This window comes from Eleginops maclovinus, chromosome 19 (assembly GCF_036324505.1).
Source record: "Eleginops maclovinus isolate JMC-PN-2008 ecotype Puerto Natales chromosome 19, JC_Emac_rtc_rv5, whole genome shotgun sequence".
Taxonomy (NCBI): Eukaryota; Metazoa; Chordata; class Actinopteri; order Perciformes; family Eleginopidae; genus Eleginops; species Eleginops maclovinus.
In genome coordinates this window covers 20727006-20739191 of record NC_086367.1, presented here as the reverse complement: position 1 = coordinate 20739191, position 12186 = coordinate 20727006, and the positions used below count along the sequence as shown (strand labels likewise).

Here is a 12186-nt window from a genome sequence, read left to right as displayed (position 1 = left end):
TTAATGTCATATGCACAGAAGCTGCAGTATAGAAATGGCAATGAAAATCTTGAGTCCCGAGCTCCTCCAACAATGCAACATAGTTATGTAAGACTTAAAACAATAAAATAAATTGAAAAATAAAATTGAAAAAGTGTATATACACGTAAATAGAATATGATATATACAAGAACAGAATGTACAACATGTATATGTATATATTACTGCTGTTACTCTAGTAAAGGATATTTCATAAAGTGTTCTTTCCCTCCAAATGTCTTCCCTTTATGAAGGGGACATATTCCTTAGAAGGTAACTTCCGGTAGGGCGGAACGTTTCTACGTCGTTCCACAGAGTTCCGTTTCTAGCATTTTCTACACACGGACGACAAGAGCAGGAGCACTGCGAGGGCCAGCAGCTGCCAGAGGCTTCTAGAAACAACGTGCACCGGGACAGTCACCGGCAACAAACCTGCCATCCGCTCACAGCTCTAGACGTCAAATATTTCGGATAAAAATGGCTAAATGGGGAGAAGGGGACCCTCGTTGGATCGTAGAAGAGAGAGCCGACGCGACTAATGTCAACAACTGGCACTGGTGAGAAATCATGAAAGGACAGTGTATGCTAACTAGCCTGCTAATGCTAATATAACACATTGAGATCCTATTTTTGGCTATATCTGTTATTTTTAGATGTTGCTCCTATCTGCTGATGAACAACTGCTGTTCAGGTATTCGAGTGCTCTGAGGGTGAAATATAGACTATTATTCAATAAAATAATCACATTTTACAGGTTTTTTCTTACCGAGCTATCGTTTTGAAGTTAGCTTCCCTTGTAGCTAGCTACTGTAGCTTTAATGTATGTATGGAGGGTTTAGCGGTGTACAATATAATGGTTACTCCACACGTGTTGCGGTGTAATAACGGGCGGTGTAGTGTAATCGTGTGTTGGTACACCTCTATAGAACATGTGAAGGGAATTATATTTGAGAGGTTCCAGCAAATCGATATCTTTTTTTAAATTTTTGTGGATCGAGATTTTGGTGACAGCTATTTCTTGTGGTGAGCACAAAGCAGCAGTGTAAAAGTGGGCTAAGGTATTCCTTCATGAGATATCCTATATACCAAACACAAATGTATGCTGTTTCTAGGGTTTTCTCCATGGTTGCCTAACCCAATTACTATCCATGGTAACATCAATGAAGATTCAGTTAATGATTGACTCAGTTAATGAAGATTCAGTTCAGTAAATGTGGAAAACTTCACCTTAAATATCAGAAAAAGGGGTTTGAGGTGCAAAGATATTCTAGATTTAAATGTGTATTGTTCAAGACATAGGCTAGTAATTGAAAAGGTTTTTTTATATATATAGTTACAAATTTCCTGTCCTATTTCTGTGAAGTATTTAAATGTGTAGTTTTGTCAGTCCAAACCCCAAGATAATCAGTTAAATATGATTCATAACAGAGGAAATCCGACTGCTTATGTAGTTTACTTCCAAGTGCTTTGTAAAGATGCAATTGTTGTTGATAATTCATTACATTTCGTTTTTTTTTTGCTAAATGTCAATGAATTCTATGGTGAAATATAACTCCGGCTACAATATGTTGGTTTTAAAGATTCTAAATCCTTTTAGATAAATTTGTCAAAGCAATACATCTTCAGAATAGAAGCATCTAGCCAAAAACATTACACAATCTGGAAATGAAACAGCTGTAAAGATCACATTGCAAATGCTGTTCTTTGTAAATAATATAGAGGAAGAAAATGAAGATCTTGGTTATTCACCTATTTCGATGTGTTCCCTTTGCAGGACTGAACGAGATGCAACAAACTGGTCGTCAGACAAATTAAAATCCCTCCTCCTCGGTTTGAGCGTGGAGAACGAAGAGGGGAGCTGTGAGGTGACAGAAGTTGGCAAGGTGGAAGGAGAGGCCTCCATTAACAACCGCAAAGGGAAACTCATCTTCTTTTATGAATGGAACCTGAAAGCTACTTGGACTGGTGAGTACTGATGCTACTGTTGGTAGGTTGTAGTATAACATTTGCATTCAAATTGAATGCTGGATGGATACACAGGAAATAATTAAGTGCACAACGCAGTAATCATTTTCTGTTAAGTTAAGGCCACTTTCTTATTTTGGCATGTACATGGTTCTTAAAATAGAAACCACAGCTAGAGTAACTCAACAGCTGATCAAAAATAATTGTTCCTTTGCTGTCGTCGTCGTCGTCGTCGTCGTCGTCGTCGTCGTCGTCGTCGTCGTCGTTGTTGTAAAAGAAAGCTGAATAAAGAAGCTTCAAGTTCCCTTTGACAACTGTATTCCCTTTCTTTTCCCAGGAGTGTCAAAAGCAGGAGTCAAGTATACAGGATCAATTGAAGTCCCAAACCTTTCGGACGAGAACGACATGGAGGATCTTGATGTATGTCTCAAAGAGTTTGTTTGTAGTGTTTTGTTTTTTGTAACCAACTGAGCGTTGTAGGAACAGTAGTGATTCCCATCCTGTGATCTTTGTGCAGATCTCTGTGTCGTTGAATAAAGATGAACCGGAAACACCCCTGACCAAGCTGATGAAGACAAAAGGAGCTGACACAATTCGCCAGGTCCTGGGAAGCTACGTTGGTTACTTGAAAACAGGTGAGGGAAACCATTCTGTAACTTAAAGGGATACAGGGAGGTAAATTACAGCAAAAGAGTCCAAATATTGATGTTTATTCAATGAAGAGTTTAGAATTGAATTGTTAATTATTTAAAATGAACTCTTTTTCTGTGATGTGGGTTTATGCTGATGTTGTTTCATTTTTTATTCCAGAGTTCACACAGGGAATGATCCTTCCTACAGCCAACGGTATGGCCAAGACAACAACGTCCCAGTCCAAAGCCAAGCTGAATAAAACTCAGGTTTGTAAATTACAAAAGATCCTCAGCCGAATCTTAAATGCTCCTGTCTCTAAATGATTTACCGTTCGTTATGCACCATCGCAGTATTTTCCTCGCGGCAGTTTCCTCAACAGACTTTCTTTTTCGTTGTTGTGTGGAACAGATTTCCTCCTCAGGCTGCACAGTTGCTCCAGTCAACACCGGCGTCAAGATCCCCACCTGCAAGTTCAGCATGAGGGAAAAGTTCCTCACCTCCCCGGCTGATCTCTACAGGGTCTTCCTCAACCAGGATGTGAGCTTCCTCTCCATTTTCTCACTCTGAGTGCACTTCCTTCTCACAGATGGTTCAAATAATAAGCCAACAAAAACACATCTTGCTCCGAGTCCTCTGATTAAAGTGTTTATTCGTCAATCTGCAGATGGTTCAGGCGTTCACACACGCTCCTGCCTCGGTGGACGGAGAGAGAGGCGGAAAGTTTCGTCTGCTAGATGGAAATGTTTTCGGTGAATTCACAGAGCTGGTAAGACATCCTTTAAACCAAGCTAAGCTGCTAAGCATTAAATAACAATCAAACTAATTCATGTGAACAGCTAATGAAATAACAGTCTCAGTATTTCTTTTGGGTATAAATGAATTCTGTAAGAAACCTTCTTGTATTTGCTTTTCTAGTAACAATTTAGGTGTGATGATAAGAGTTAGTTTGGTGCTTCAATTTCACTCTTAAAAGTAAATGTGCAATTTGATGTTAACAATGAATCCTCTCCACCAGGTTCCTGATGAGAAAATAGTTATGAAGTGGAGGTATAACAACTGGCCTGCTGGTACGTTCATTTATACATTCTCTTTTATATTTTCAGAGACGATTTCACACAAATGTTAGAAATGATTGTCTAAAAGTTTACGTTTTATCTACCCAAACACACCATGTGTTTTGTCAAAATGTAGGGAAACAGTTTAGCTGGTAAAAACAAGTTTGTCAACTTAATTTTTTTACTTCTAAAGTTAATAGTATATATTTCTGAGCTTTAGACTCCAACAGTGTCTAATGTGATGGTGTTTCTGCCCCACAGAGCATTACTCGACGATCTCCATGACGTTCATGGACCGCAACAGCGAGACGGAGCTGAAGGTGGATTGTCGAGGCGTCCCGGACAACGAGGAGGACCGGACGAAAGAGGGCTGGAAGAGATACTACTTTGAAGCTATTAAACAGACTTTTGGCTACGGATCGCGACTCTACTGAAGAAGTTTTACTCTAGTCTACGGTTTTGTTCTTTTTCTGTTCTATGATCTCTCTGGCACAAGATTACCCATTGTAAACTCAAAGCACGAGTTAATGAGAAGAGATAACGAAGTGAGGCTCTTCTGTCACCCGTTTGTGTAAATGTTTTCATTTCTTTCAATGTATTTAAGACTAGATTTCTCTCGGTCAGTTTAGAGGAGAGGGATTAATGGACTGATCCTTTGAGACTCTGGATTGAATCAAGCAAAAGAAGAATCTATTGAACCACTAATGCAAATTGGCCTCCACTTCTATAAATATGTAATTACTGCAAGAGTTAATAAATGTTTGGTTTTTCTTTTACGGAAAGAAATTATGCTTTTTTTAAAAACGTATTTTACTCTTCATGTGTAACTGTAGTGAAGATGCATGTTTTATTTCAAAAAGCCAGACGGAAGAATGACTACTGGATCTGAATTTACTGAAGTGTGTCTCTTAGCGCTAAGCAGTACTTTACCGTTTAGGTATTTCATCGAAACTTCACCACAGGATCAGCTGGGAGCTGAAGCAAAATGTTAGAAAGTGTTACAATTTGAAATCAGTTTCCTCTCTTCATGCAGCTAGCAGTGCAACTCAAGAGAATTGCTTTTATTTGGCTTTAAAAATGTACATTTCCAGTAAAGTTTTCAGAACGGCGTGCGTCCATTTATTCATCATTTCACCTCACGATGTTAAAAGATTAGTTTCTTGGAATAAACCAATCTCTATGCTCTTGATTTGTTTTTATTTAACTTCACGTTAACTCGCAGAAGTTATTTATTTAGAATTTGACTTCACATGCAAAGATTCGTAGCCCCATAGGGACATGGACATTCACATCAGCATGAAAAAGTGTCTCTTTGTGCATGTTCCCGTAGGAGCTCTGTACTATTGTAAACTCTTTAAAACGTTAATTTACAAGTGCTTTAAAAGTTAAACGCTCAACAGGAACCGTTGAGGTCACTGTTCAGCATAATAAGCACTTAGTTCAGTTTTAAAGGGTGCTGCATAAAACAGTAAGGGAGACGGGGATTTAAAGCACAGTCATGTCCAAACATTGAAACTGTAACCAGAGCATCACACCATGTTAATTCAACTTATGAACAAAGCAAATTGCATGAACAGCAAAGAATTTAAAAGTCTGACATTATTTAAATGGAATAATATAATCAGTATACCTTAACGTAAACCTACACAGAGCATTCAACTTCTTCCTGTCCTCGCAACATTTCTGCAACAAACAAAAGGGGAACAGGCTTCATCACAAAATGCCACAAATATAGATATATTTTTTCAAAATAAAACAAAGACAACCCAAAACTGTACATTAGCAGCCAAAGGTGTAAAATATTATGTAACTTAAATGTTTTTCCTCAAAACGATGCGTTTTTCTTTTCATAGTTATAACCCACACATTAACCCGGACAAGCAAAGTATAAATACAAATAAACATTTAAATAAAAAGGGACATGATGAAATGATGCTGGAAGTTGACTGCACTTTCCTCTGGTTTGCTCAAAGGCAGATGTAAAGTTCTGATTCCTGCAGGAAAAAAATGAGAACAGATTAAACTAATTAACAAATATCGGATAAAATCCTGCACTAAATACACTCCAGGCACAAATGGGACACCAAATATTTTAACTGGTTAAGTCATCTGTTTTTTTATTAGCAAAGAAAAAAAAAAAGGCCTTTTCTTCTGATTGTAAAGGCCATTTTTACCCCGAGTTTAGGAAAGAAGCTAAAAATAGAAAAGCTTCCCTCACGTTTTCTTCTGGAGTGTAATAACCATTCCAGCCTCATGAGGCCGCTATTGCAACAATACACAACAGTACACTAAGACCGCCTCTGTATACGGTATATCAGGCTTTAATTATGGGTATTAAAAAAGAAGCAAAAGGAGATCATCATCAGTTATTTTTTGGTAGTACAGAAAGCAGGATATATACGTACACTGGAGCTGGAGTCGTTGTCCAGTGAGCAGAGATTTCGCCTTGGCGCCTTTTCTACCACTTCAGACGGTTTCTGAACCTGCATTTCATGCATTTTGGTCCTGGAAAGAACGTTGTGTAATATATGAATAAAGAGCTGAAACAATTGATGGTCAATTAACAGAAACCTGTATTCTTTAAGTAATTAGTGAAGCTAAAACATAAATTCTCTTGATTCTAGCTCCTGATTTGCGAAGTTAACTGATTTTGTGTTGTTAGAGAGCAGGCAAAAAGAGAAGACTAATGTGAAAAAACAAGAATATCATAGAGCAAACTATTTTTAGACTTATTGAGAAAATAGTTCAAATAAATATTGCAGTCTTAAACTCAATAAAATGAAAAAAGTATCCTTTGATAATTATTCCTTTATTTCTACACACGAAATTGTGTCGCGTAAATGCAGAAACACAAGCTCTGTCAAAGGAGTCACACCACCCAAACAGCAGTAGGGTTAGGATTGAAGTTTAACATCTGATAATAAAAGTCTCAGTGAGTACCTGTACAGCGGCCACAGGCTCAGTCCTCTGGCGTCCTTCTGTCCTGCAGACAGGGATTGCTCAACCAGATCTCTGAGGAAGTGGAAGAGCTTCTCTGACTCTATGCACTGCTTCCTACACAGAAACATAATCCATTAACTGTTCTCATATACACCCTACCCAATTGATAGTTTAGGACAACTTTATTCCAAAAGTGTGTAGTTTAATATTGACTTCATATTTGTGGAGGTGAATCTACAGGTTTACTCACATGTGAGCGACGGACACGACACCACTGTTCTTAGACTGAGTGAGCAAACAGATTTTGGTCAGCAGAGACTTCAGGAACATTTCCAACGCTCGAGCTGATCTCTGACATTCAGGACTTTAAAAGACATCAACATTTCTACATGCAATTAAAATATAGTGAACTTTATATGACAGGTTTTACATTTACACATTCATTTGGTCTTCATTTAACAACATAACTAGAAAATAAATCTGCATAAACAATATAGTAATCTTAAGTAAAGCATTAAATGGAATTATTCAAGAACAAGTAGTTCAAAGTCGTACTTGCAATCAGTATTTGGGTGGAAGAATATAAACTCACAGCTAATCTACCACATCTGAAAGTTGAAAAAAAGATACAGATTATCACAGGAACCGCCATCGCGATCCTCCCCACCTCTGCATCCTTCTGCATGATCTTTTTGATGCGACTCTGTGAGCAAAAACAAAGAACTTTAAGACACTTCCAACAACCCCTGTTTCCTAGATCTGAGGTTGTGAGAACAGAGCTTAATTCAGCCTTCAGAATTCTTTATTTGCCATCATTTGACACTTCTGATGGTACTAAATCTGCCCCATTGTTTCCATAACATACAACACATACAGTATATGAACTAAGATTCATCCCAGGAAAAACAACACTAAAAAGATGGAGACCAATATAGAGCCATTTCTGTTACTGATCAAAGTTATTTACAATCAAAAGTGTCATAGGGCCTAGTTAATACATGGAATTGCATATTCTACTGCTTTTAATTTAACTTTATTTAGCTTCTTATTTTACAGGTTAAATGTGCCATTTTGTTTGAACAAGACCAAAACTAATAATTACTTATACATCAATTTCTCACATTCAACATACATAAATACATACCAACAATCAGATTATTATTGGTATGTAAAGGTTAACATTTAACATACATTGTTAAATAGGCTTCTGTGTTGTGAATATTCCGCACTCGGGCTTCATTGAATAATAAATGACAGGCTTAGTGTTTACGACGATAACACAGATTTCCGGCATCAGACGAACGTCGCTACATGAATGCGGTTTATCATTTTTACCTTTAACTTTTAACAGGTTTAAACTCTAAAACAAAGTGTGTACTCACAGGAGGGAACCTTACATTATATCTTCTTTTCTGTCCGGGCATTTTACTCGCTTTAATCCGCGCAGTTTGGTCACATTTTTCATGTTTTCACCGCAAACCGCCGCTGGGTCCATTTGTTTACCTTCAGCAGGAATTTACCTGAGAAACACGCGAGGTCAACCCCGCGTGACCCCAACAATGACGTCACGAGCCCCGCGTTTTTTTCCTTCCTGTTCTTCTAAAACAAATATATATCAACAATGATTTAAAGGTTACCAAAACAGTGTTTAAAACTCCTCACATAAAGGGTATTATTTGTCTATTTTCCTGATTTGATCACCATAAATCCTGTAGTACTTTAATCCAGGTTCAACTTGGTTTTGAAAAGCACATTATAAATGACGTTTAACATGTTCCACCTCTCTTATTTGGCTAGGTTTGTACAAAGGCATGTTGAAATCAAACATATGTACTGGGTTTAACATTTAAGAACATCTTTCCAACACGATCTGCAATACACATCGAATATCCGCTGCATAGGACTCTGCCTAATGACTACAAAGGTCAAAGACAGCATTAATCAGAAATAAGAAAAAATAGTAAATTTAAAATAGTAAACCTAGAAAGCAACCACCAAATATATTTTTAGAAATGTGACGTGACAATGAAAAGTGACTGCGCTCTCTATGAACACAAAGACAAGCCTTTATTTATCTTAAAACAGGAAATTCAGATGTTGCCGCAATGCCAGAAATGAGTTCAGATACACAGAGGTAGCAAAAAAATAAAACTTAGTTAAGAAAAGAAGTGAAAATAGAAACTATAAGAGCAAATGAAGATTACAGTGTAGTAACTTTAGAAAACACTCACCAGACTTATAATTAAGTTCATTGTTTCAAGGTATTTAAAACAACACATATTCATGCAATCACAGGTAAGTTCAGTAAGGAGAGCTGAGTGCCCTCATGATGTTTAATTCAGTTCAAAGCTCATAATATTAAGTTGTAAATGATTTGATAATGTTTTATTGGTGTTGTGATTCATCGCTGTGTTTGTTCTTCTCCAGAAACGTCTCTGATCAGATAAGACATATGATCGACACGTTCAAGTCTTATCCCGTAAATCACAGCGTCCATAACTCTGCTTATCAGATGATTAATAATCTTTACTTAAACTTTATTTATGTGACGTTTAAGATCAACTCTCCATTCTTCAGGGTCTGAACTTTGAAGAGGACTGGAAGCTGGTGACGATGCTGATCGGCATGAAAGACATCTGTGATTACTGTAAAGACAAAGTAGGAGTAACATTTTGATAATAAGTCATTTTCAAGGCCATTCTATATATTTTTTTAGTTCAAAATGAAGCTAGAGGAGTAGGCTTGAATCAGAGAAAATAAAAACTCATAATTTTCAAGATTAAAATCCATTTTACCTAGGAATTCTTTTACAAAAATCCCCAAAATTAAGCTGAAATTATTTTAAATTTACAACAAAAAAAAGTGTTTTTATTCAGGAGTCCACGTCATCATAAAATACAAGTTCTTTTTTTGTAAATGTGAGGCTTTATCATTTAGGAATACACTTTTTCTTGTACATTTCTGACTTTTTCTTCTGCAAATTTACAGTTTTAATCTCAGAGAATATCTGAGTTAAAAAATATCAGACTTTGAATCTGACCCTCCTCTTCTCTCTCCACAGACTCTGTTCTCCCCCGAGATTCATTCACCACATGACAGAAGCTCTGGAGATGATGATGAAGGACGTGAGATTTTGTGAAATTGTCAGTAAAGTAGAAGTACCTCAAAAGGCCTGGTGTGGCTAAAGATACAAATTTAAAAAAACCTGAGCTCGACTCATATATTATACTTTAGTCAAATTAGAAATACTACAATGAAGTAATGTTTGTTGCTTCATTTGGTGTAACTGAGATATATTGACCATAATCCCCCAAAAAACCAAGTAAAATATGTAGTAATGAGGTTAAATGAAGGTCGCTTTAAATGTATAACCAAGATTTGGGTGATCATTTATAGTCTGTGCTTTATCAACAGTCAAACCAGGACAAAAGTGGCACAAATGTTAGTGCATTAAACTCAGTGCATATGCATACATGTGAGACACTCCCCTCCCCTTTTGCTATTTGGGAACAGTTTGTCCTTTCTACCTCTATCCTACTGAAACTATGAAGTAAGAGAGAGCGGACATGCAGATATTTTTAAGTACACTCTTTAGTCTTAAGTTTGTTTGTGGTGAATGTTTTGGTTTTGGTTTCAGATCCTCAGGACGATCGTGAACTTGGTGCAGATTCTCCCCATGAAGCCTTTCAGAGACGTCCAGAGGCCCACGCTCGGCTGTCAGCTGCAAAAGTGACCTCTGCATTTCTAATAATTATTTATCTAAACCCTGCAGGATCCAAGTATTACCACCAGTTTATCTTAAAATATAGATATACTACACCCTGAATCCTGTTGTGCATTGAGGGTTTTTATTTCCCCTTCCATTATATCTGTGTCCAAATCTCTGAGGATTAAAAACACAATTGATCTAATAATCTGATAACCTGATAATTGGGTTTTCTGCTCCTGTCTCGTCCAACCTGAAGAAAACTCCCCTGAGCTGAAGGAGCTGGTCGAGGTTAACTATGCATTTCAGGTAATAGAAAATGTTCTGCCTGAAAACATTGGACTCCCCAAAAAGGATTGAACAGCTTTATGATGCACAGAGTTCAAGTAAACCCGGTGTAGATGTCATGCTATCAGGCAGTAAAACTCTGATTTTGACCTCCGTTCTTAACAGAGGAGATTAGAGAAGCTTCTGCACGGCGAGCGTTTCTTCAAAAAGGACTTTGCTGTTGTTCTGCAGCCTTATTCAGAGAAGGCCGGACCTCCAACACTTCCTGTGAGTCTCACACACAAAGAAACGTTAACACCATTCATGTGTTGCCTTTTGTTTGCACTTATAATATCTATTTGTGATTCTTTTTTTGTTGTACTTCAGGACGGCAGATTGTTTCCGCTTCACTGTCAAAGGACATGAAGAGCAGGCTAAGGGACTGTGGAACAACATGGGGAAGTTATATTAGTTGCATTATGGATGGATAACTGTTTAAGGTGATTTTAGTTAGCTTAAAGTGTGCTTTAGATAAGATTAGGGTATTTGGTTAAAATGACCATTGCATTACTTGTAGGATCACTTGAAATACAGGCAAATATTTGGATATCTGTATCAATAGTTTTATCAAAAAGCAGCTGATATGGGTTCGGAACAGATCAGATATACTGTGTTTTTTCCTAATAATATATAAGTGTGTCATCACCGTATTCATGCAACATTTTACCGAGAGAGCAAATTAAGGATTTTCTTTTCTGATTCTCAAAATTAAACACAATGCTCCCTCAGTTCCAGCCTGACGGAGCAAAAGAGAACATAAAGACTTTTTCAGACCCAATAAAACTCATCTGCAAAACAAAGGTACAAAATAACTGTCATTTTGTAGATTGAAGCATTTGTGTTTGTAGATAAGATAATTACTTTCTTTTCTCGAGGAGCATCCCTACATCTACACCAGACCTTCAGTGGTGTCGTCTGCACCGAAGCATTTCTCTGTGGCGCTGACGATGTTTCTGATCTCTGTGTTTCATTATCTGTAGTTCAAAAGGCAGAGCAAGGCACTAACTGATTTTTTTGGCCCATTTGTTTTTATGTTGACACAGAGTTTAATGTATAATATGTAACATTTCCACATTAAAATGAGTATATATACGTATACGACTTGGTCTATTTTATGCAAGCTGACTTTGTCACACACATGTACAAATATATCTTTACACAAACTCTTAAGAAACCTAAATGTCAATGCATAAACATTCACATCACATACACACAACATATGTTGTGTAAAACTTCAACAAAGTCACATACTGTACACCCAGCTTTCTAGTTTAATTCCTTTCTATATTCTGAAGGTCTTTACAAGGCTGTCATTTTTTTCACAATAAAAACATGTATTCCTAAAAACAAAGTGATGTTATGGCTATTAACAGTATTTCTCTGATATAAAAAAAAATGACAAAGTGTAATCAAATATGTAAATGAATAGTTGTCTACATCAGGGGTCTTCAACGTTTTTCAGGCCAGGGACCCCCAAACTGATGGAGAGTTGGAGCAGGGACCCCCTACTATTAATATGGCATACAATTGTGTTTTATATTA

The 12186-nt window shown here is 37.1% G+C and overlaps 2 protein-coding genes and 1 long non-coding RNA gene across 5 annotated transcripts in view; 1 reads left to right on the top strand and 2 right to left on the bottom strand.

Moving 5' to 3' along the window:
* The first annotated feature begins 330 nt into the window (after positions 1-330).
* On the top strand, positions 331-4778 carry ahsa1b (AHA1, activator of heat shock protein ATPase homolog 1b). Its single transcript, XM_063909038.1, has 9 exons — positions 331-575; positions 1793-1983; positions 2321-2403; positions 2501-2618; positions 2794-2882; positions 3025-3153; positions 3281-3382; positions 3632-3683; positions 3933-4778. Exons 1-9 carry the CDS (start codon positions 496-498, stop codon positions 4103-4105), a joined length of 1017 nt encoding a protein of 338 aa, XP_063765108.1. The 5' UTR covers positions 331-495; the 3' UTR covers positions 4106-4778.
* LOC134881584 (dr1-associated corepressor) lies at positions 3899-8162 on the bottom strand. Of its 2 annotated transcripts, none has more exons than XM_063909040.1 (6): positions 7994-8162; positions 7242-7314; positions 6862-6955; positions 6612-6725; positions 6077-6176; positions 3899-5665 (listed from the first exon to the last, which is right to left on the bottom strand). In XM_063909040.1, the coding sequence occupies exons 1-6, from the start codon at positions 8033-8035 to the stop codon at positions 5639-5641; spliced, it is 450 nt and encodes a 149-aa protein (XP_063765110.1). In that variant the 5' UTR covers positions 8036-8162; the 3' UTR covers positions 3899-5638. The 2 variants fall into 2 exon arrangements, with proteins under 2 accessions (XP_063765110.1, XP_063765111.1); XM_063909041.1 differs by having other exon boundaries at positions 8009-8162.
* Positions 8163-8655: 493 nt separating this feature from the next.
* The window catches only part of LOC134881190 (uncharacterized), a 6787-nt gene continuing 3256 nt past the window's right edge, over positions 8656-12186 (bottom strand). Inside the window, exons 3-4 of one of the 2 annotated variants that reach the window (XR_010168012.1) lie at positions 11506-11618; positions 8656-9256 (exon numbers count right to left, since the gene is read on the bottom strand). This is a non-coding gene — a long non-coding RNA (uncharacterized LOC134881190). The remainder of the gene's footprint in view (positions 9257-11505; positions 11619-12186) is intronic. The other variant, XR_010168013.1, reaches the window with a different exon arrangement.